The 22,615-nt window shown below is 40.4% G+C and overlaps 1 protein-coding gene and 1 long non-coding RNA gene across 2 annotated transcripts; one reads left to right on the forward strand and one right to left on the reverse strand.

The window, feature by feature from the left end:
• The first annotated feature begins 1,542 nt into the window (after positions 1-1,542).
• Positions 1,543-2,806, forward strand: twist1b (twist family bHLH transcription factor 1b). Its single transcript, XM_074683887.1, has 2 exons — positions 1,543-2,262; positions 2,422-2,806. The coding sequence occupies exon 1, from the start codon at positions 1,730-1,732 to the stop codon at positions 2,234-2,236; it is 507 nt and encodes a 168-aa protein (XP_074539988.1). The 5' UTR covers positions 1,543-1,729; the 3' UTR covers positions 2,237-2,262; positions 2,422-2,806.
• A 3,595-nt stretch (positions 2,807-6,401) lies between these two features.
• Positions 6,402-21,494, reverse strand: LOC141801140 (uncharacterized). Its single transcript, XR_012599376.1, has 4 exons — positions 21,339-21,494; positions 19,121-19,233; positions 10,001-10,133; positions 6,402-7,591 (listed from the first exon to the last, which is right to left on the reverse strand). It is a non-coding gene; the product is annotated as an uncharacterized LOC141801140 (long non-coding RNA).
• Between the last annotated feature and the right edge of the window lie 1,121 nt (positions 21,495-22,615).

Here is a 22,615-nt window from a genome sequence, read left to right on the forward strand (position 1 = left end):
GTCAGGCTGTAGGTGGTATGAGATTTGTCTGCTCCCCCACAAGGTACAGCAGGTAGAGTGCTGAGATCAGCACCACGGACAGATCCACGAGGCAGGTACTCTCACCTTGAAGAGGCCTGAGCTTCTCTTTTGTTGTGTCATTTTAGAAAGCATCAACATCTCTGGGACAAGACATGAACCTAACATGTAAGCTTGAAAGCTCAGATTTGACCTGAATAAATAGGTACACTAATTCAAGTCAGAAATATTACAATGACCAGCATCATCTTGACAAAATTTTAAAAAATCAACCTGAAAACAACTACTTAACCAAGCCTGTGTCTCTGACACAATACTTCACTTTCAGGCCTCCTGGAGGATGTAAATGAATGTTCACTGGTGTTGTGACCTCTGACCCTGACCGCCCCCCTGTTTCCTGAACCAGATGCTGCTCCTGTGGACCACAGGCTTCTCAACCTAAACAAAGTAATCCTCCACTAAACAAGATGGATATTGTATCACCAACCCAGTAAATACCAGAGGCTCTCTCACACAGAGATGTCCTCTCCTCATCTCAGGCAAGAAGGGAAAGATCAAGTCTTGCATTGTTTTATGGTTGAACAAAGAAACTTTATGTTACCATTTCACATAAATGTTGTGGTATACTACAGTATACAAACACATGCCTCTTTTGGGGGACATAATTAGAGCATGCAGGAGTTCTCAGAGGAAAGTTTGAATATCTGCTGTACTGGCTGCATGACAAAAATCTAAGATTGGGATCATATGTTGCCTATATGACAGTCCTTTGATCTCACTTGATTTAAGCAAGAGGAGATGGAAACAGAGATCCAAAAAGAATTCATGCGGGTTAGGTCCTCAGGGATGTGCCAAAGTTGCACAATATTTGATTTAAAAAAGAAATGTTGACTCACAGAATGACTTGATATTAAAGTTGGCATTAGGCAGCATTACGAAGACTGTGGCTGCCAAAAGGTGAATGAAAGATAGAAATAACATACTTGCTTTGCAAAATGTGTTTAAATGAGTTTAATTTAAGTTGTTTTTTAAACAACAACAAGAAGATTAATTGGTTCCTGATTATTTATGTGAACATGAGTGAAATAAAATTAAAGGATTTGACTTTGCTCTCCCCTTTTATTGAATATGGCACTCATAACGTAAGTTCAGGGTTCATTAACATAAACAGTGGCTCTTGATCACAAAAGGTCGCTTCAAACTTTTCTACACACATGATGTCCTCACTGTAAAAATATAAAATAGATGTTTATTTTTTGTTCATGATGACCTTTTTGTTGGTATATGTCTCTATTTAAAAAAGTATTTAAAAAAAAAAATCCTCCTTAATTTTCATTTGAACAATATTGTAAACCGTTTCTGCGTTAGAGAGTTTAATGTCACATTTCAGTTATCTTGTCAAATTCTCAATGTCTTGAGCCTGTGATAGTTCCTCAGATGTTCCCACCCATCTCTACACGTAATTCCTCATGTCAGCCAATCATATCACTCTCCTTAAAAGTTTACGCCATGCAGCCTATAAGAGGAGCCTAAGAAGTTTCTCAAGAATCGGAAAAGACTTGTCCTCCCAGGATCCCATCCATGGATACTTTGGTGTCTTCACAGAAAGACAGAGGACCTACAGGTGGAGTATAACGCTGCCTGACTTCATGAGAGGAAAGTCATTTTGGGGGGTGGACACATAAGTGGGCGCCGTCTACCCAGAGTGGAGATGTCTGAGGAAAACCTGGGGGAAGAGTCGAGCAGCTCGCCTGTATCTCCAGTGGACAGCCTAAGCAACAGCGAGGGGGAGCTGGACAGACCGCCGAAGAGATGTGGGAGGAAGAGGAGACCGAGTAGGAAAAACGGGGAGGACTCAGATAGCCCGACCCCTGGGAAAAGAGGGAAGAAGTCCAGCAGCAGCAGCCCCCAGTCTTTCGAGGAGCTTCAGTCGCAGCGGGTCATGGCCAACGTGCGCGAGCGCCAGAGGACCCAGTCCCTGAATGAGGCGTTCGCGGCACTGCGGAAAATTATCCCCACTTTACCCTCGGACAAACTGAGCAAAATACAGACGCTAAAACTCGCAGCCAGATATATCGACTTTCTGTACCAGGTGCTGCAGAGCGACGAGCTGGACTCCAAAATGGCAAGTTGTAGTTATGTTGCTCATGAGAGGCTGAGCTACGCCTTCTCTGTGTGGAGGATGGAGGGCGCTTGGTCTATGTCAACATCTCACTAGTATCTGGAGAAATTGTGCCCTAAATGGTACGCATGATTTTCGACTAAAAACTGCATGATCCAAGCTTTAGAAATAACGGGGGAACAGCCCACTGGAACTATTTTATTACGCCTCCACTGTGGTGTAATGAAGCCTGATCGTTTACTGCACACTTTAGTGAAAATGATGCATTCTGTAACCCACAGGTGACTGCTGATTCTACTTATCACCTTCTGACGGGATAAACCTGGAGTCCAATGCTGGATACATGGGATCACTCTATTTAAACCAACAACGTCTGAAGCTTTTATTTTGAAGAGGCCCGATAGATACTTGCAGCCGTTTTACACCATAAACCCCCATTTTGATGTGTTTTCATGCTGTTGACGACGAATGTTAAAAATGTCATGTGTGTTTTTTTAATGCATGCCTTTGGACTTATTTCTGTGGAGGTCAAAGTGCATTGTTGCAGCAGTTTTCTCAGCTTTTTAGTGTGAGACTGTCTACTGGTGGTGAAGCTCACATTACAGGCTGACTGTGTGGATCTAACCTGTGCAAAAATATTTTCTGAAAATATTTATTTATTGGTGAAACGTGTTACAATCAGGAACAGTTCCTGTGTCGGAAATATACAAAGACATTCCTATTTTTTAATAACGTTTTTGTAAATGTTTGTACATTTTTTGCATTAAAGAAAATAACGATAAAAGTGCTTCTTTTGTTTATTTTTGTGTGTCGACCTAATGTTATAGTGGAAGATTAAATTACGCAAAAAATTACAGCAATACAAAACAAACAGCTTTCTTGCATTAATCACGTGGTCTGACTATAACTGATTTCATTTCAAAAACGTCAGTGGCTAGGGAAAACGTCGTTTTTTGGCTCATGTAAATGCGCAGGAGAAACATAAAGCCATTATTTGTGTGATCCGTCAAAGTGAGGGAAAACGGGGGTTTGATACAAGTTGCACTTCAAATATAACTAGACTGATAGGAAAAGGCCGCGTTTAACGTTTAAAAAGGGATGGGTCTTGTGTCCAAAAAAAAGAAAAAAAAAGGCAGTCAGAAAAAAAATGTTATAACTCTTTTTTTTTTTAATTAAAGATTGTGTCTCTTGTTTCTCTCCTTGTGTCTCTTGTTTCTCTCCTTCATTCTATCCTTTCCTGAATTTGTTTACTGTTGGATTAAGGGTTAGAACTTAGACTCACAATTATAAGTAAAACAGTTACATTGAGGTCAAGTCAACCTGCTATTAAGGTCGGAGCCACGGTGTTTATTCTTTTTGGCAATGAATAAAAATATCAATTTCTAACGTCCTTTTAGATATTTTTAAGACTCTCACTGATCTAATTACAACCATATTTTATTAATCAAAAAACGTCTCAAGAACAACAACAAAAATCTAATCCTTACATTTTCATTTTTTTCATATTTTATAAATAAAATAGTTCCACGTAGTTTGCAGAGCGCAACACAGTGTTTGCAAGATAAGTCTTCGTGCGTCTTTACGCATGCCAAATAGCCCAGGAGGATAACCTCGATTATTGTCACTAAATAAATCCTTCGCAGTGTTATCGTGCTGTGATTGATCTGTGATCTGGGAAAGTGTTTCTCACTGTCCAAATCAAAGTGTGTGTCCGTTTGAAGGTGTGTAATTGGCTTGCGAGGCATGTATGGAATTCCCAGATGTCTATGAAATTTAAGGAGGCCGTGAAGGTAGCTTATGGGCTGCAGGTCTGCGCGCGCACGCACACACACACCCACCCACACACACACACACACACACACACACACACACACACACACACACACACACACACACACACACACACACACACACACACACACACACACACACACAAAGTTTTTCAAGTCTTTCATACGCAGTCTGAAGCTTTTCTCGAACTTCATTTTACGTTTTTCACTTCCTCCCAGAAAATTCAACAGGCCCCAGAAAAAAGTAAAAGTCGTAACTTTTTCGTGCATGCACCAAAAGTATGTTTTTTTAGTCCTTATGCAATGCAACAGGCTTAAATAAGTTTCCTCTCTCCTTCTGCAGCACAGAGGAGTTGGCAACTGACACGATGCAGAGGCACAGAATGAAACCTATTTAGAACAGATGTTAGTATTTTTTAAAAAGTCACGTGAAATGAGCAGATGTTCAGAGGGAGCAGCCGTGCAGCGCGTTAGTGCTCTGCAGAGAGGGAGAGCTGCGAGGAGCTCCGCGTCCATATCCAGAGCGACTCTGCTGCTTTACTCTCATTTATCCTGTAAGTTTGATTGAAATGGATATTTAGAAGAGACACCGGCGAGGAATTACAATACGTGGACCTCACGTAGACAAAGGTAAGCTAAGAGACCAAGAGAAATGGACTAGAACACTTCTCAAGAGTTCAAAGTTGCATCGTTGATCGTTTCTGAGAGACTTGAGGTCAAGTTCAGGATGTTTTTTTAAGTTCAATTCAAACGGGCCTACTGCCGTCAAAGTATTAGACCTGGTGTGTGTGTGTGTGTGTGTGTGTGTGTGTGTGTGTGTGTGTGTGTGTGTGTGTGTGTGCGTGTGTGTGTGTGTGTGTGTGTGTGTGTGTGTGTGTGTGTGTGTGTGAAGGGAGGAGGCTCAGTGGAGGGGAGTTACTGTAAAAAGCCAACGAGACTTTATCATCCAGCTATAGGGAGGGGGAAAAAAAAGAAAGGCATGACACATTTTTTCCTCTGAGCCTGAGCTGTTGAGTCAAACATTAACAATGAGTCAAACAAAAAACGGTGACTAAAAGAAATGCACTATCAAATTACATTTCTCTTTTTTTCCTCTCAATTTTTGTAACTGTCCTAGATGTTTATATAACTCTAATGATTTTATCTACAATAAAATTCTATGACTTTTGTCATATTACACGTGGCTTAGCTCGAGTTTTGTGAGTGGTAGTACATTCTTTTAAATAGCATTTCTTATTCATTTAACAACTTGTTATTGTAATACACATGAATTACAATTGTATTTTATTTTGCTGTTAAAAATGCTCATTTTTTTACTCAGGTGCACCAGCAGCTGACAGGTGATACATTAAGCTCCACAGGCGTACCATGATGTATAGAACAAAAACATTTCGACTTTTCCATCATTAATTAGGCCTCCAGAATTTGCCTCTTTTATTCTCAAGTTTCATCTCACAGCCTTTCACATTTTTCCCCTTATTTTAAATCCATAAGCTCAATCATTGATGTTTTGCATACCAGTTTAGTTTTTTAAAATGTGTTTTATTGTTAAATAATAAAAGTCCTTTAAATAATTTTAAATGCATACACCAAAGGCAACTAAAATTTGAAATAACGTTGTCTTTGAGCATTTAAATTTATCTGCAGCACAGAGCAGGTGCAGACTTCACTGCCCGCTCCACAATAAGTGAATTTCCAGATGATCCTCAGTGAGAAATAAAAGCTCTCTAGTTGGTAATCAGACTTTTTTCAAGCCCACACACAGTTTGATCAGTCTCTCATCAGAACAGAAACATCCAGCTGAAGAGAAGCTGAGCTGCATCCAATCAGAGAATCAGAGAGTAGATCTGCAGGCTAGGAAACTGTAGAAAAAGAGACTAAATACAAACAGACAGATTCAGTGCATCGCTGCCGCAGGCTGCAGTCTGACTGTTGAATACATTTACATCTCTAATGTTGTTCTTTGGGTCCGGGGCATTCTGTGCAACAATACACATAAAAAGCCTCTTCTGTTCTAGTCCACAACAATAATGTTTACAAAACAAAAAAATGTCACTTGTGTTATTGCTGCCTGTAACAAGGCTGCATTAGCAGAAGTTCTAGAGAAAAATAAAATATTAGATTTGAAGCATCATAAATAAATGTGTGGATTGGGATCGAAAATCTTTTTTTAAAAAATATCTATAAGCAGACAGCAGCTGTTTTTACCTGTTGGGTCCACTGGTCTTAAGCACAGAACCTGCTGTTGTGTTATATCTATACAACAGCACTACAAGGTTAAACTTATAAGGAACAAACAGCAAAATGTTTCAGAATGGGCAAAACAAGCAATAACTTCATGGCCTTTTATCTTTTTTCTTTTGGCGTGATCATGTTAGGAACATTTCACACAATCATGTTAGAGTAATAAGCCATTTTATTATGAATATTTAAAAATGCGAAATAAAATCTTAAAAAGTTAATGTTGTCAGAATATTTTCATTTTTTGTGCTCTAAAGTCTAAATGTAGCCACAGGTGTACGCTAAACGCTTGAAATGAAAATGGTCTATTAAATCATGTGCCTGAAACTGTCGACACATTTAATTTATGCCATATAGAGGAGCAGGTGTGTTTCTGTTGATCCGTGCAGAGCTGGAGACCTAATTTTGTGGAAAAAAGCAGTGAGACTAAATGTATTATTTCTGCCACGACTTGATGATTTACAAAGCTTGAACAACTTTTTAAGGAGGGTTTTCGGTGGATGGATATTTTTTTGCTCAAAATAAAGTCAATTGAAAAACATGTCCAGAAAAAAACTACGGATTCCACTGATAAATGATTTTCTTTTACATGAATCAAGACATGCTCTATCACTGTACGTGTCACCTTTAGAGTGGAGGTGTATACTTCTTAATCCAAAACTGCTTTGCAGGTTCAGCTGCATTCATGCATGAATTGTGCAAAAAGCGTACGTGAGAACAAAGACTGTTAGGGGCTGATTTTGCGTTCTGCTTCTCAGAATGAAAGTTGTTGTTGCAGTAATTTCTGCATTCAGGCTTTACTATAAAGAGAAGACCATATTTTGACTCCTACCTTTGAAGAAACATTGATTCATAAGCTTTAGAAATTTTCATCGTTCAGCAGAGCTCCTGTCTAACACGTGAAATAAAAGTTGAGGCAAATGATGTGAACTGAACTTAAAGAGTTGAATCATTACTTTTTCAGGTATTTTAGTAAAAGAGGACACAAACAGATGTAATTGTAGTCGTTAGCTGTTTGAGAAAATGTTAACTAGACACTTAAATAAACCTGGTTGAAAGCTTGTGGACACACACTGTGTTTAAGCTGGCAAATTATAGATCCCAGCTGTAAATGTGAAGCCATGACAGGTGGGTGTTTCATCACACTGAGATATACACTGGTACACTGGTCCTTCAGAAAGACTCCCTGACTGAGGCATGTGATCTGGATGTGTCCAGAAATGTCCTCTGATACTTCAGTCAAAACAAATACACCTCATGTTTAAACTGCTGTGTGTGATGTGTGCCACCCAGGCTGCAGACAAGACACGCATCAGTGTGTTTTAGAGGAATACACAATGATGTCACGCACAGGAAAAGGTCTGGAGAAGGCTTGGCACCTTTCAAAACTGGCCCCATCCCCATTGGCTCAGCAGAAACGCTGTAATAATAAACAGGCAATCAGAAGGCAGCGTGAGCATACACAAAGGCATCGCAAAAGTTTGCAGATAATAAAAGCAGATTTTTCACCCGAGGGGGATGATTATTTGTGTTCTTCAGTTGTCCATAAATAGAGGGCCTCTCACAGGAAGTATAAACACACAGACAGAGTGGAGGGCGGTTGTATAGTCCAACGCAGTGATTTCAAACATTCCTGTTTATGTTCAATCAAGATGGAGTGTGTGTATAAAAGTGTAGCCCCAGTTTGAGCATGAAATACAAAGGATTATTTTCTGAGGAAGAGGGGAAAAAGAATACCTCAACACAGTCTGTAAACTGTGTGATGAGTGTGGACCACATGTTGGTAAAGCTTAGAACACACTCTCTAGTCTCAAAACGTTCAAATTTTATATATTTAGGAATATATTCTTGCTTTTGGAATTTCAGGAGGGGCTCACCAAAAGTGACCTCTACCTGGTGGCAAATAGAATTAGAGCACAATTTGTCCCTTATTGGGGCACACCGAGAAACATGCAGTCATTGTGTGTGACTGGGGGTGGGGTTAATCAGGCTCTAATGATGCAGCATCCCTGCGTCTGTCCCTGAGGGCAGTCCACTCCTCCCCTGGTATTAATCCTATTCCCTTCATTAACCTGTAGCCCCACAATCCCACCAACATTGAATGCCAGGACTCTAATGTCACACTGATAATTGATGTGTTGTTACCTTGTGTTACAGTGGCTTCTTTGTCCTCTTTGAGGGTCATACAGACACTTTATTATGATCCAGTTTGGTGGATTCTGGGTTAAGAAGCAGCAGCAGTTGCAAATATGACTAAAAGGAAGACCAATGATCTAATACAGGCTGTAGGTGTTAAGCAGTCAGGATTGTAGAGTGAAAAGGATGTAAAAAAAAAATAATAATCCATCCATCTAGTAAAGATATATATATATATATATATATATATATATATATATATATATATATATATATATATATATATATATATATTAGTGCTGGGCAAGTTAACACGTTATTTTCGCGTTTACCCGTCAATCTATTAACGCCGTTGAATATTTTATCGCACATTAGTGCATGTTGCTCACATGCTTTTATTTTGTAAATGTCTGTTGCTGACCGCGGTGGAACCGAAGTGAAATTGGAAAAGAAACATGATGGGTAACCAAAACAAGCATGGAGAAGAGGGGCAACGCCACGGAACTTAAAGGCGCTGCGCTTAGTGCATCAGTCCGCGCGCGCGGCGTGCCAGATATGAACAAATGCAGGTAGTCTGCCAGGACGAAGAGACACGACGAGAACTAGAGCCTTATTTAGTGGTGTTTTTGTGTGACAGCAACGTGCTGAAAGTTCTCTAAATAAAGCGTGAATGCAGACCGTTATCAGATTTTTTTCGGTGGGAGTCCCTTTTTTGTGTTTTTGGTCAAGTAAAATTTGGCCCTGTCTGAGTGTAGAGGAAACCAGCAGAGGAGCAGGGAGGGGGTGTTTGGTGCGAGCGCTCTGGGCTTCTGCTGCACAAAAACACTGCTGTAGGGGTAATTTCTGCCCTAAACCTTGTGATAGGACCCAACTTGTTCCATCCCGGAGTATCACTTTAATGCCCTGACAGTGGCAATAAGCTTTAATTTTCTATTTACATTTTGTAAATTTGATTTGCACTAAATATGTGATTTAACTATAACTGTATAACAAGTACTGATTTAGTGTTTGCATGACAGATGTTATGGCACTTTCACAATGTGATTAATTATGATTAATCAGGGAAATCATGCGATTAATTACAATTAAAAGTTTTAATCGTTGCCCTGTCCTAATATATATATATAAATATATATAAATATATATATATATATATATATATATATATATATATATATATATATATATATATATATATATATATATATATATATATATATATATATATATATATATATATAAGCTATTTGTGCTGTCAGGAAACCTTTAAAAGCCCTCCCCTCCTTCTTGTCTGTGAAACTAAAGAGGTAATTTATTTCTTCAGTTCTGTAACTAACATCCAGAAAATTGTTTTCACTCTTTAAAACGCTGCATTAAAACAGAAACATTCTCTCATCAAATACTGCTCCAGCCCACTGATTTATAGAGCTGTCAAATATTATGAGTGAAACCTCCCACTTAGTTTAATCTTTGGAAAAAGAAAGTTTGTGGTAGAATTTCTTATGAAGATAAAAAAAGCAAATTGATTTTGGTGATTCTAGACAACTCGCCCTGACGTACGGAGTAAAGAATGAGTTTAACTTTCTAATCGAAGAGTTTGTTTCATCACCTCTTCAGCTGTTCTCCAGCATAAGTCACTGAGCGGTAAACTGGATCAGTTGTAGTGTGTGTTTGTCTTTAGGCAAGCTCTCACCTGGCTTTAATGTTCTTTATGAGTTCTGACTCATCCCGTGTTTCCTCTTATCCCAGCAGGAGCGTCGGTGCAGGATGCTGACTCCTAACACGTCAGGCGTCGGGATCCTTCATTTCACTGACGGAGGAGACACCTGGTCGGGTGAGGGACACCAGGATATGAGGAACAAGAGTAACAATTAAAAAGTACTTTCTTTGTGTGCAGATACAAAAGTAGCTTGAGCAAAGGTATCATTTTTTGCAAAGTATTATTGCATTTATTAGACTGATGTATTTCTAGGCCTTTATGTGATTAATCTATTACTGTGCAGCACAAACAATGACAATGCCAATAAAAGTGTTTTGGCATCGTCTTTGCAAGGTTGTCTTGACCGCAAAGATACTTTACAATGTGTTGGTGATAAAAACCAAACTGTAACCTCAGTATAGCCGCGTTTCCACCAAGCAGTCCAGGTCGGTTCGTCTCGGTACGGTGCGCTTTTAGCAGCGTTTCCACAGACTCATCCCGGGACGGATCCCTAAAAACCGAGACGAGCCGTCCCACTTTTTTGGGACCCTTTCGTATGGGTGCCAGACTGAACCGATCCGCTCTCGGGAGGTGGAGCAACACACTGCAGACGGTTGATTGGTCAAAAGAATCGTCACTCACCCCGACAGCGGCTGCATTTCTCCTGGCGGCTCACAGACTTCTCTGAAACGAAGCTTGATTGCACTTTGTAACAGAGAGTTACATGAAAATCACAGAGAGGACGAAATGCTGCATGTCTTCCATCCGTGCTCTTTGTTTACTGTGTCGCGTTTTCTTCTTTGTTGGATTTAATCGCGGGGTAAGCTGCTACGGCGTCGCACTATTGTTTACCAGCTGTGGCTTCCGGCATGCGGCTTACACGCCGCCCACCACGAGAGGGCACAGTTTGCTGTGGAAACGCAAACGGGATGAGACTTAACTGTCCCAAACCGTCCCAAACCGTACTGAACCGACCCGTACTGCTTGGTGGAAACGCAGCTTATATGTCAAATTGTACCTGAGACCCCATTGGGAAGCCTCCTGATAATCTGAGCGTCAGCACAAAGCTCATCTTATCTCCTTCATCTGCATGACATCAGGGTGCTGACTCATCCTCTGCAGCAGACCACCAGCTTTTTGTGCCCTCAGAGCCAAATCAAGTTCAAAGAGGACCAGTGTTGTTTGGAGGATAGTTTTACACCAGGGCAAAGGGAGAGCAGAGTGTTTGGTCAACCTCTGTGTGTTTGGTCGCTCCCTCCTTTGATTCCCAGATCCTTGTGACCCCCAGGCTGAGCAGAGCGACATCAGATCAACTTTGTTCAGTCACATCGCTCAGCCTGTTAAAACCTAAGATAAGTCACTCAGCTGTAGGTTTCTGGTTACTGAACAAATCTATACAACAACCATCCTTTAGTTTTCCAGCTGAAGTTTTTTTTTCTAAAACCTGTAGCATCACTCTCACATCACTGTGTGAAATGCTTCTTGAAGTGGGTGTTATGCGATTCTGGTGTGTGACATTTGTTCTTAGCTCAGGAATATAAAGGTGGGAATAAAATTTCATCACTTTTAAACAGAATCAGGTCACTGTTGTTTGTTTGTCTGACTTACTCAAGAGCTGATAGCTCCAGTTGTTTGCTTTCCCCTTTTTTCAAATGATGATTAAGATTTAATTCAAAAATTTACCGCGTAAAAGCAGCAGCTTAATTTTCTGATTTTGTTTCATGTGTACCAGATCGTCTGGTTGGACTGTAAAGTGTTATCCTGGAGCAGATACATCTTCCCATGGATGATGTCTGGACACAAATGGAAATCATCAGGGAAAACAGCACCATGTTCAAAAAATTCTAATTTCAAGCATGGTGACGGCTGATTATTCAACATCAGATGCCTTTTTTGTGTTTTCTATTTGAGAGATATTTTGTAGAGTTCTGCAGAGTTTGTATGTTTAAAAGAAAGTAGCCTGAATACTGCTGTGCGAAATTGGCAAGAGACTCCAAATACAACAGTAATGGGGCAATGAGGCACTTTACTGGAACCTTGACAAACTTCACCAGAAGTAGAGTTTTGTTTCTGACCTTGTGAACATGTTTTCGTGAGTAATCCAAGAAATGTTTCACAACATCAACGCACGCATAGGTTGACTCGCATTATGTGGTATTTTGGTTCATTTCCCTGACCTTTAACACTTGCCCCAGAGAAATGCAAATGCCCAAAGAACATAATGGTTCCCTTCCTGTGTAAAAACACGGCCATAAAGGAAGAAAATTAGAGTTGTCATGACAACGTGGTCCAGCAGGCCCACGGTGCCGTGTTCACTCACAGAACTTCAAACAGTATCAAAGCTCCGCCAGGGCCGGTACACGAGCTCTGGTTTGAATTAAGGAGCAAACTTCTACAGGCACTCTCTCTCCAAATTCAAGATCAATATGGAGCACCCCCTCCAAAAACGAAAAAAAAGGTAAACAGACCCAGCTACTCCTGGTCCAGACAGACGTGGAGATCTGGATTTCATTAGAGACAATTATCTTATCTGTTTCATCTCAGCTCTGCCCCAAAGCGTTGGCAGGCAGAGCAGTGGGCTCTTTGCAGTTTGAGAAAGCCTGCAGCCAGCCAGAGGCCTGTGGATCAGGTCATTAAAACACTCCTTCCCCCGCTGCTCCTGATCAAATATTTTCATGCTTTTGTAAATAGATTTTCTTCTTTCAACCCCACAGGACACAAAAAACACAACTTTTCCTCTCTTGATATCCCAACAAAAGGATGTAGGAGGTTTTGAGAGGAGTCAGACGAAACTGTCACTTTTTCTCTTGGTGAAGCTGCATGAGCATGTCTCAAACTTCAGTCATTTCTCTCTGCCTAACTGTGGATGCCCCTCATCTTCATCTTCATCTTCATCGTTATCATGTTCTGGTTGCTCTGGTGCTCGAGTCAGGAGTCACAGGACCTGGCACCTGTTAAAGCAGCATATACAGGGCAGTCATAGCCTCATTGTTTTTCAGGTATTGAGGCAATAAAATCAGCACAGTTTGGCCTGACTATACTTCTCTGTGCAATAGAGCTGAAACGATTCCTCGAATGATTCGAGGTACTCGATTACAAAAATTACTCGAGTAATTTTCTCCGCCTCGAGGTATCGTTTAATTTTAAAAAAGATCAAAGAGTGGTATTTCAAATAGAGCTGAGGCCATATTAAGAGAGTTTTAAGACCCTCCAGCTACCTCTTATACAAAATAGCAACTAGCAACAAATCTAGCTTCTTTTCTGGAGTTTGAAGACTAATGGGTCATTCTACGAAACGGGTGCCATTTGGGTCCGCAACATTTGATGAGATGTACAAGGCACAAAAATGTGTCTAAGTGTGTTTACAAATTTTGGAGCTACCAAAGCAAGTGCTCTTATTGACATGCTGTATCAGAAAATTCGATTTCTAAAGAGAAAAAATTTCATTTGAAATATAACTGCTCTTTAACTGAACAAAAATGTGTTTTATCCGATTACTCGATTAATCGATTGGATTTTCTGTAGAATACTCGAATACTAAATTATTCGATAGCTGCCCTACTGTGCAAAGCATTCTGGGACACCTGGCAGCACCGACCTGGCCAGCAATGCCACTTTTTAACAATTTTTCTCCCTCATTTGGTCAAAGTCATGCATTTAATGTAATTAGCAGTGTACAGTCAAGTTTAAAAAAGAGTGGAGTGATGGTTTTATTGGGAAGACTTCACAGTTTAAGAGAAGAAGCAGAGTCAGTGAATCTCCTCTTTGAGACAGGAGGCCTTCACTCTGCTGCTGTCCCTCCTGCTACGTTGGCGAAACGCTGAATAGGATTAATATTTACATCACAGAAACTACTGCCTTTAAACTTCAGCAGCTAATGGGTAGTGTTTCTAGGATCGTTTGTTCTTTTTTCAGTCTATGCTCTGGACAGAGCTCCTAAAATAATTTCCTAACTTCTCCCATCTTCTGTTCTGCCAGAGTTGCCAGAGAAGACGTCTCTGAAAATACAGCTTTTTCAGACAGGATGCCCTTTGCGGTGAGTTGTGGAGGTGGGGGTGGAGGTGGTGGTGATGGCAAAGAAGCAGAGAGGGATATGAGGCCCAGGCAGGACCTGGAGCTGAAACTGAGAAGCCTCCTCATCAGGGGTTAGGGATCATAGGCAGGGACTTCCCTTCATCACAGCCAGGTTTGAAAATGCAGAGGACAGCGTGGGTCAGCCGAGACGGCCCGCTGTGTGCCGTTACCTCGGCAAACATCCCAAGGGCCAGAGAAAATGGATGACAAGAACAATAATATGAGGTGTAATCACGAAGGTCAGTTGCCTGCAATGTGCTGCCTCTGCTCCCAAGGCCCCATATTCTGTAGAGGAGAAAAAAAGTTGCTGTACTTTAAGGGAAAATGGCTCAGTAATGTGGTCATTTTTCCTTCATGCCTCTAGAAATCAGGAAACCTTGAGGGACATGCTCTAGAGACTCTCCATGAGCCGCCACTGAGAGATTCCAGTCCACTTCCATCGCCTGATATTTACTTTCCGGTTCTTTGTACGGGGTGCCTGCTGATGGAATCTAGCGTCCTTTTTAAGGGGAAATTTTATGACTTATTAACTGTCAACAGTTCATAACCTCTGAGGAGCTATTAAACTTCCTCCTGTGGTCACGCCAGAAATGCCCGTGTTTGATTTGGACTGCAGAGATATTTGAATGTGTTTGCTCTCCTGCACCCTGCAAGCAAGTGCAACAAAACAAAACAATCAGCTTCAACATCAGAGCACTGTGTCAAGATAAGGATAATAATGTGTGTTTTATTTTGAAATTACAGAAAGCACAGTGTGGGTTTATCGCCTAAGAACACAGTTAATCACAAAAAGAGTCAACAGTGAGGAGAAAAATCAAGAAACAGAGGCTTAGCGATGACACAATCCTGCAAATATTTAATAAGCAATAAGCCGTAAAATCCTGAAAAATAACACATTAAATAATACATACATGCAATAATAAATTGAGCCATATCATAGATATATTTGGACTTGTGCAATGGTGTCAGCAATGTGACTAAATCATTTATCACCAGCCAAAAACAACCAGAATGAATAATTGAGTCCAGATGTGGCTGATTCAAGCCTGATAGCAGGGTTCATTTCCTGTCTGTGCTTTGTAAGACAACCTATTACACCTCCCAGGCAGCTGCCGGGTGAACAGGCCCCGCCTGAGTATCAACACTCCTCAGGTGTCAGTGTAAGAATCACACAACACAGAAAAAACACCATAAAGTCCTGTTTTTACATCACACACTGACAAACACGGAGGGACGACATAGCAGTTCGATTTTTAATCATCCTCAGGTACTTTTCTGTTCTGAGTGTATGTGCTCAGTCAAATGGGATATTTGACCGTGAGTCTTTCCATTCTGTGCCTTTATCCTCACTATTCAAAGTTTACACTAGGGCTGCAGCTATCCAACATTTTAGTATTCGAGTATTCTACTGAAAATTCCATCGATTAATCGAGTAATCGGATAAAACACATTTTTGTTAAGTTAAAGAGCAGTTATTTTTCAAATTAAAATTTGTTTCAAGCAAGTGTAAAATCAAGTGACTTTGGGTGATAAATTCCAAGTTCCGTGCAATCTGATGAGTTATGAGATACAGGCAGCTGATGCAGATCAATACATGCTTTCATATCAGCCTCCAAACTCCAGAAAAGAAGCTAGATTTGTTGCTAGTCGCTATTTTGACAAAGAAGTGGCTTGAGAGGCGGAAAACTCTCTAAATATGGTGTCAGCTCTGTTTGAAATGCCATTCTTTGATCTTTTTTTTTTTAATTAAACGATTCCTCAAGGCGGAGAAAATTCCTCGGTTATTTTTTTTTAAATCGAGTACCTCGAATTATTCGAGGAATCGTTTCAGCTGTAGTTTACACACACAGTTAGCTGCAAAAAAGTGATGTGTTGATCCAAATTTAAACAGTAGAACTCACTTTAGTTTAGCCAGGCACCTCAATGCACAAGTGACACAATGGTAATCTGTTATCTTTTAGTTTTAAAAAAGTGCAATTATCAATTAAGCAGGATTTTTGTAAGTTCATGTCGAGACTTTTAATTTTTACTGTGGCCACTGAAATTAACTTTGTTTGTCAAAAAAGTCTACTGCATTAGTCCATTAAGTGCATCATGTGAGGTCAGGCGTGGTCATCAAAATAAGAATCTAAAAAGGTTGAAACAGTGACACCGGCTCACTTGCGGGCAGTAGCAGTTTCCTTGTTTATTTTAAATGCCGAAGGATCTAGGAGGCCATAACTCTCGGGCTGCCTTTAAAGCACCCTCTTCCGGCCCTTTGGCTCCATGTGGTAGTAATTACGTCGTCCAGCTCGGTCGTGCAGGTGACTGACACTGAGTGACCACTCCTCAGCTCCCATGGATGTGCTAATGAAGCACAGTTTCCTGGTTTGTCTGAGTTTGATACTCGGGTGCCTCCCTTGAGTGTTGGCTCACTTTGAGGTGCTGGTTACATGTAATGTAGTTTATCTGCTGAATGTGTCAGCAACTTGAACACTGGTGTCTTCTCTCCTTCTGTGCAAGCTGGTTGTCCTCAGTTTAGCAGCAGTTGACAGGTGGTAAAGACTCTTCTGTCTCTTTTCTCTAAAGTTTGAATCCATCCACTCCAGCATGAATTGCATGCAACTTTTGAAACAAATAAACACCTGCAGAGGCGGCCACGGTGGAGAAAATCAATCAGCAGAAGGTTGTCAGGATTGTTAGGAAGAAAGGGTAAATAGTAGAGTAGCCTGCAGACTTTAATGTAGTGTTTACACTGTAATTAGTCTTTGCAGAATGAGATTCCTGACAGAGGCTACGGCTCGGTGTGGCATGATAAAATAAACTCCAAACAGAGCTGCTTCAAGACATCCTCTTTGGACCATAAACCAAGTCCGCTGCCACAGACGTCAACCACCCCCCTCTAATTTTCTAAATGGGTGGTCGTATATTTCTCCATCTCACTTCTTTTTAGCTTAGATTGCTTTGTTTATTCCAACCATTCTCTTCTTCACTTTGGCATTTTCCCTCCAGTTTTGTTTCCCTCCTCCAAGTGTTTGCCCCCTCACTTCCTACTCCCTCCCCTCCAGAGAAAACCTGGGTTGGAACTCCAACTTCCAGCTCTCTGCAGGCCCCTCCGGACCCTGACTTGATGACACAGTCTACTTCCATGATGTCGAAAAAAAAAAGAGGGGGAGGCAACTGGGGCTCATTGAAAACTGTGTCACTGTCCACCTGAGCAAACAGAGTCCCGAGGAAGCAGAGAGAGACGGGGAGATACTGGTAGGGAGACTGGGATCCAGTGGTTGAGGGAGAATTGGCAGAGCGACAGCTAATGTACAATAACATTAGTCTTCCGCTCTGGCCTGAGTGAGCGCTCCTTCTGGACACAACTCTGCTTTAACGTTTCTTTTTCATCCTTTTTTTTCCTCTCTTCTCTCCTCCAATGGAAACAAATTCCTGTCATGCCTCGCTGCTGCTCCCTGTTTAGATTTCTCATTACAAACAGCATTACACGCATGGGCTAGAGCTGGACTGAGACCGGCAGAGGCCGAGGACCTCGGTCCTCCACAGCCTCCAGGAGAGAGATAAAGGAGCCGGGTCTATCACGAAATCCCAAATCCTAGATATTAACTTTTACCTCCATTAGCTCAGAGGATAAAAGAAATAAAGCAGTAATATACGTCCAGCATAAGAGGACTTTTTTTTTTAAGTTGAACTTGCGTTGAACCTCAACCACTGCTTCTCTTGCAAAACTTCAAATAAAAGTGAACAGAAACTTTGGGAAATTTCAAAACTTTTCCTTTGATATTAAACTGTCAAGAGAACCGCCGGTCCATCTTTTGATTTTAAAAAAAATCCCTGTTATGTTGGGAAACGACGAACCCCCAATTTCCATCCAGACGATTTATGATTATGAAGTGGAGCTGCCTCTCAGGATAGAAGAACGTTATGGAAAGCAGGCCTCCTTTTCTTTCTCCCCACACTCTCTCATCTGTGTCCAAGCTCAGCGCCAGAGGACCAACGCTGCCACGACTCCCCAGGCAGTCTGGGTAATGTTGACTGACACCTGACTTTGTCTATTAGTTTGAAAAACTGGGGTTGCAACATACTACCTGAGGAAAAAAACTGATGCTGGAGTGAAAGAGAGAGAAAAAGCAGAGGCTCAGGAGGGCTTGCTTTCAAAAACACCAATGTGTTTCAGCAGCGAAAGATTTTCAGCCCACGATCCCCAAAATAGCACTTCTGGAGACCGGCAACCTCCTGCCATGTGAGCACACTCAAAGGCCAATCTAAAATAAGACCACCTTAAAGAGCTGCAACACTAAACTTAGCTGATTGGTTGAGAATTAGACTATCTTTGTGCACATTTCCTGAATTTAACTGCATCCACTGATACTAACATTATCCTGATTTAGTCACCTTGGGGGTCTCATGGCAACAAAGAAATGTGGAAAACAGATAAAACGCGTTCTACTTGTACAGTTGAAAATAAACTTTAACCAATATATTTCTTTATATTTTCTTCTCTTTAGTAACGCACTGAAAATTCTCTAAATAAAGCGTGAATGCAGACCGTTATCAGATTTTTTCGGTGAGAGTCCGTTTATTTGTGTTTTTGATCAAGTAAAAAATGGCCCCGTCTGAGTGCAGAGGAAACCGGCAGAGGAGCAGGGAGGGGGTGTTTGGTACGAGCGCTCTGGGCTTCTGCTGCACAAAAACACTGCTGTAGGGGTAATTTCTGCCCTAAACCTTGTGATAGGACCCAACTTGTTCCATCCCGAAGTATCACTTTGAGGTGGAACTCATTTTGTGCTTCATTCAATGCATGAGAACTTTGTCCCAAAGCAATACAAAACAGCCCCAACAAGAGGCGCTGCCCAAGTGGCTGCCTGTTGCAGCAACTCTCTCCTTGTTGTTCTTTCTTATTCTTTATCTTTGTATTTTAAGCCTGTCTTTTTTTGGCACATTTGTTGGTTAACACCAAACTGGTTGCATCTGCATTTTTTTAGAACTTTTTTTTTGCTGCTGTGAGTGTCCAGAGATCCTACATGTAACTATGCTTGCATTGTTAGATTTTACCTGTTAGCAGCCTGTAGCATGTCCATGCTAACGGGTGCTGGGGCTTGTGTTCTCTGCAAGCTGAGGAGAGGGTGGCGAGGACGATGTGCAGGTGCTGGACAGGATTTGACCTGCTGTTAGAGGATAGGATACAGAAGAGTGGGACTGAACAAACTGGTCAGCAAAAAGGTTAGCTTAGTCCTAGACCCTGTGGAGGTGGAGGCTGACTGGACAATGGTGGCCAAGCTGTCGTCTCAGACGGACATTTTTTTCTAATTGACACTTACATTACTTTGTTTCTATATTCTTGAATGTTTTCCACAATAGACTTGCTTATATTGCTGCTGTGTTCTGATTTCCCATTTGGGGATTGATAAAGTACATCCTATTCTATCTTTTTCAATTTTATTCTAGTCTATTCTATTTTACAACCAACTTCCCTGAGGAAGAGTCTAAGAGTCAGACTGACATCATTTTTTTTGAACCCTCTAAATTATTCTCAGTGCTGTAGCCAAGATATAACTGATAAGAGTGGATATAGTCTTTCAGGTTATGATGAGGACATTCCTTCATGGGAGACTGCTTGCTGTCTTATGTGTAGATCAAGATACTTATACTCAACAATATTAATGTTCTCTTTTTATCTTATGTGTAACAATAGAAGTTTGATTGATGGAGCTGTTGAAGATACGGGCAGGTGTCTGGGGAGATCAAGCAACTCACTTCATAAAGACTTAGTTTTCATTTCAATGCATGCAGAAATCACTGCTCTGTCATGAGAATCTCATACTTTTAGAAAGCATACAATAGGGTATGTTATTGCAACACAAGTATGAGGAAAAGGGGAAACCAAGACACAGTGAACCTAAAGTGAATAAACCACAACCTCTGAATAGTTTAGAAGCCAGCCCTGTGAGCTGTCAATAATAAGATGGTTGCATCACAGTTTTTAACGCAGTGATTGGTCTAAATATTATTTTAAACAGCTGAGTTGCTGAGGAAAATCACCAGCTCTAAAGTCCAGGTGTGTTTCACACTCAAGGCTGAAAACAAAAAGAGTGCCTGCACTTTTTTTAAAGCAGGCCCTGCTTTAATAACAGCACAGTACGTGGAAACATGTGAATGAAAGGTACGGTGGACGCCTCCTGCTAGCTAGCAAGCTCCATGTTTAGTAAATACAGACGCAGGAGTGACATCAACCTCTGCACATAACTCTTTAAAGTAAGAATTATGGTAAATAATAACTCTAAGCCCATTCACGAAATTTGAAAACTATGCCTTGCACAAACCCACACATGTAAACACTTGAGTAATATTTGAGGTTTATTTTCACTCACTAATGAAGTGGTTTGGAAGGAAATTCCCCCAAAGAAATGCAAGCTGTATAAGTTTGTGTCCAGAAGCCAGTGCTCAGACCAGGAACGAGAGAAAGTGGAGGCCACCTGTTTCCCACTCACTTGTCCAACTCTCTGGCATAATGCAGGCCTGTTCACGGCAGATTAACACCCGCCTGTATAAGGTGGCAGTGCCAGCTGAGTTTCAAAACATGAGCAGAACTGACATTAACTCCAGCCCGCTACAATTTGCGGCATCCTATGCATTTAAATCATATGATCCCCTCATGTAGATGGTGGTTTCCCACTCTGTCAAAAGAAATGCTCTGTCACGACTCTTAGCACCAGCATGGGCACACATTACTGTCTGGTCTGGTAACACATTCTTGTTCACTGTATGTGCTACTATGTTGAAACAGTGATGGAGCAGCATGGATCTGTCACAGTGCTGGTTACATGATCCAGATTAGGCTGTAACTCATTTTTAAATACATGATCAAGAAACACAAAAGGTAAAACACACACAGTGTGTTTTGTACTTCAGGGCCACCGTACTGAAGAGATCTCAACTCGTGGTTTTGTGAAAGTAACAGGGAGGGCTGAGAAGGACTAGATCATGAGCAGACAGTTGACTATATTGTGATTCTTCTTGAACAATGAATCCAACAGTTTGGTTTTAGAAGAATAACGTTTTCTTTTTCTTTTTTATCTCTTTAAGGGTAAAAGTAGGCTAGCCGCTACATTGTATTACATTACAATATTAAGTTTAACTACATGCTTTGTAATGCAACAAAGACTTAAGTTATGACCCAAGCTAGTAGCGCTGAATATGTGACTACAACTGAACACAGGTACATCTACTAAGAGGCTTCTAGTTCATTATGTGGACTTTAACACAGGCCTACCTGTCCAGGAAGACTTGACTTGGGTAGAGTTGATTGTTGAACCAAAGACCTGTCGTATTTTTCGTCAGTTATCTCCTTTTGCTTCTAATCTTCAGGCAGCTCCAAACTTTTCAATCATCTGATAAACATCCGCGGCGCGTACGTGCAGTACTCTACGTCCTGCATCGTCATAACGTACGACTCACGGTATGTTTCGGCGGGAAAACGTAAAGGAAGGCTCCCTTCCGGTCTCTTCTGGTTTAATTTGTGGTGACACAACCAACTCAGATTCACACACCCTTATTTAATATGAAATCATTACGGACAAAGGGTGCAACATTACATTTGTGACAAAAGTATTTGGATAAAACAAAGTCTGGAGCACGACTTAAGAAACCAATCAATCAACAACAATCATTCCAACTTTAAGACACAGTTTTAAAAACTCTAGTGTTGTAATTTATCAACTTCAGATTTTGAAAAAGTCTCAATTTTGTGAAATATATATATATATATATATATATATATATATATATATATATATATATATATATATATATATATATATATATATATATATATATTTTTTTTTTTTTTTTTTTTTTTTTTTTTTTTAAACCCTAAACACTAGTTTTGCTGACAGAGGTTTTTTTTTTTTTTTAATGTATAATTTGTCTTGTGAAAAGATTCTCACAATATAATTTATTTTTTACACTTTTAGTGTATATCTTCTGAAAAGTTTTTTTTTTTCACAGTTAACCGTTATAAATCAATTAAACACAATCATTTCATGAGAAGAGATAGAAAATATGTTATTCAAACTTTATGGGTAATGCTGTAGTTTCTTTGCTAATGTCACTACATATAATTTGAGGGGGGGAAACCCTGTAATTTCAGGAAAACCAACATCAGTTGACAAAAAAAAAAAAAGAAGAAGAAGAAGAAGGGAAGAAATAAAATGTACTTCCATAATGATATTACCACTATCTTTTTTGACATCAGTTTTCTTGCAATCTCAATAAACCAGCAGGTAAATGATGGAGACTTTTGAGGAGCTTTCGTTTTATTCTCCCACTATGAATTGTGATGTGGAATAGTAATGTACTGAGGTATACACTTAAAAAGTGCATTTATGTTAAATAGTGTGGATTTTATTTTATATTTTATTTTTTATTTTTTGCCAATAATCACGTAGAGTTTATTTTCTTGATATTTAGAAGATGGAATTTGAGGGAAATCTTAGTGTTTATGTTCAAGTGAACTTTTCTTTGGAGTTGTTGCTTTTGTTGATTTTGAGT

This window comes from Halichoeres trimaculatus, unplaced genomic scaffold (assembly GCF_033239565.1).
Source record: "Halichoeres trimaculatus isolate MK-OKI-2021-1 unplaced genomic scaffold, fHalTri1.1 fHalTri1_scaffold_12, whole genome shotgun sequence".
NCBI classification, from domain to species: domain Eukaryota; kingdom Metazoa; phylum Chordata; class Actinopteri; order Labriformes; family Labridae; genus Halichoeres; species Halichoeres trimaculatus.

What these genes read in the sequence shown, in the direction of transcription:
- twist1b (XM_074683887.1), top strand. Translation starts at nt 1,730, where the DNA reads ATGTCTGAGGAAAACCTGGGGGAAGAGTCGAGCAGCTCGCCTGTATCT.